Source organism: Bison bison, unplaced genomic scaffold, assembly GCF_000754665.1.
Source record: "Bison bison bison isolate TAMUID 2011002044 unplaced genomic scaffold, Bison_UMD1.0 scf7180017864193, whole genome shotgun sequence".
Taxonomy (NCBI): domain Eukaryota; kingdom Metazoa; phylum Chordata; class Mammalia; order Artiodactyla; family Bovidae; genus Bison; species Bison bison.
Window position 1 is genome coordinate 3,024,584 of NW_011494765.1, and position 586 is coordinate 3,025,169.

Consider the following 586-nt stretch of genomic DNA (forward strand, 5'->3'; position numbering starts at 1 on the left):
ATCAATCCAGGATGCTGCAGACTCTGGCCGGGGTGAACCTGGCCGGCCACTCGGTGCAGGGGGGCATGGCCCTGCCGCCTCCCCCTCACGGCCACGAAGGGGCGGACGGCGACGGCAGGAAGCAGGACATCGGCGACATCCTCCACCAGATCATGACCATCACCGACCAGAGCTTGGACGAGGCGCAAGCAAAGTTGGTGTCGTCTCATTAAGCATCTTTTGTGTGTGTGCGGGAGCCGGGCCCGCGGCAGAGTCCGGCCCGGGTGGTGCCCGGGCCAGGGCCTCAGCCCCGGGCGGGGAACTTTCTCCGAAAAGAGGCCTCGGGCCCCGGCCTCTGGGGAACTTGCCCCGCGTCCCTCGACGCGGGCGGGAGTCGCCAAAGTTGCTCTCGGGGCGCGGGACGGACTTGGTGCCGCGTGGATTTTGTGGGTTTCTCTCACCCCACCTCCCCGCGTCCGGCCCTCTGGCAGCCCGGCCCCCTCGCACCGATTCAAACCTCCCGCCCGGACCCGGCTGCACGCCGCCGCGAGCGGGCCCCGGGCCGCACTTGAGGGAGTGCAACTTTCTCCTCGGCCCGGACTCCGGG

At 69.8% G+C, this 586-nt stretch overlaps 1 protein-coding gene across 2 annotated transcripts in view; it reads left to right on the top strand.

Annotated features, from left to right (window-relative positions):
* The first annotated feature begins 6 nt into the window (after nt 1-6).
* PBX3 (pre-B-cell leukemia homeobox 3) overlaps nt 7-586 on the top strand; it is a 226,776-nt gene continuing 226,196 nt past the window's right edge. For both annotated transcript variants that reach the window (XM_010844084.1, XM_010844085.1), the window contains exon 1: nt 7-193. In XM_010844084.1, the coding sequence (XP_010842386.1) occupies nt 12-193 (182 nt within the window). In that variant the 5' untranslated portion in view covers nt 7-11. The remainder of the gene's footprint in view (nt 194-586) is intronic.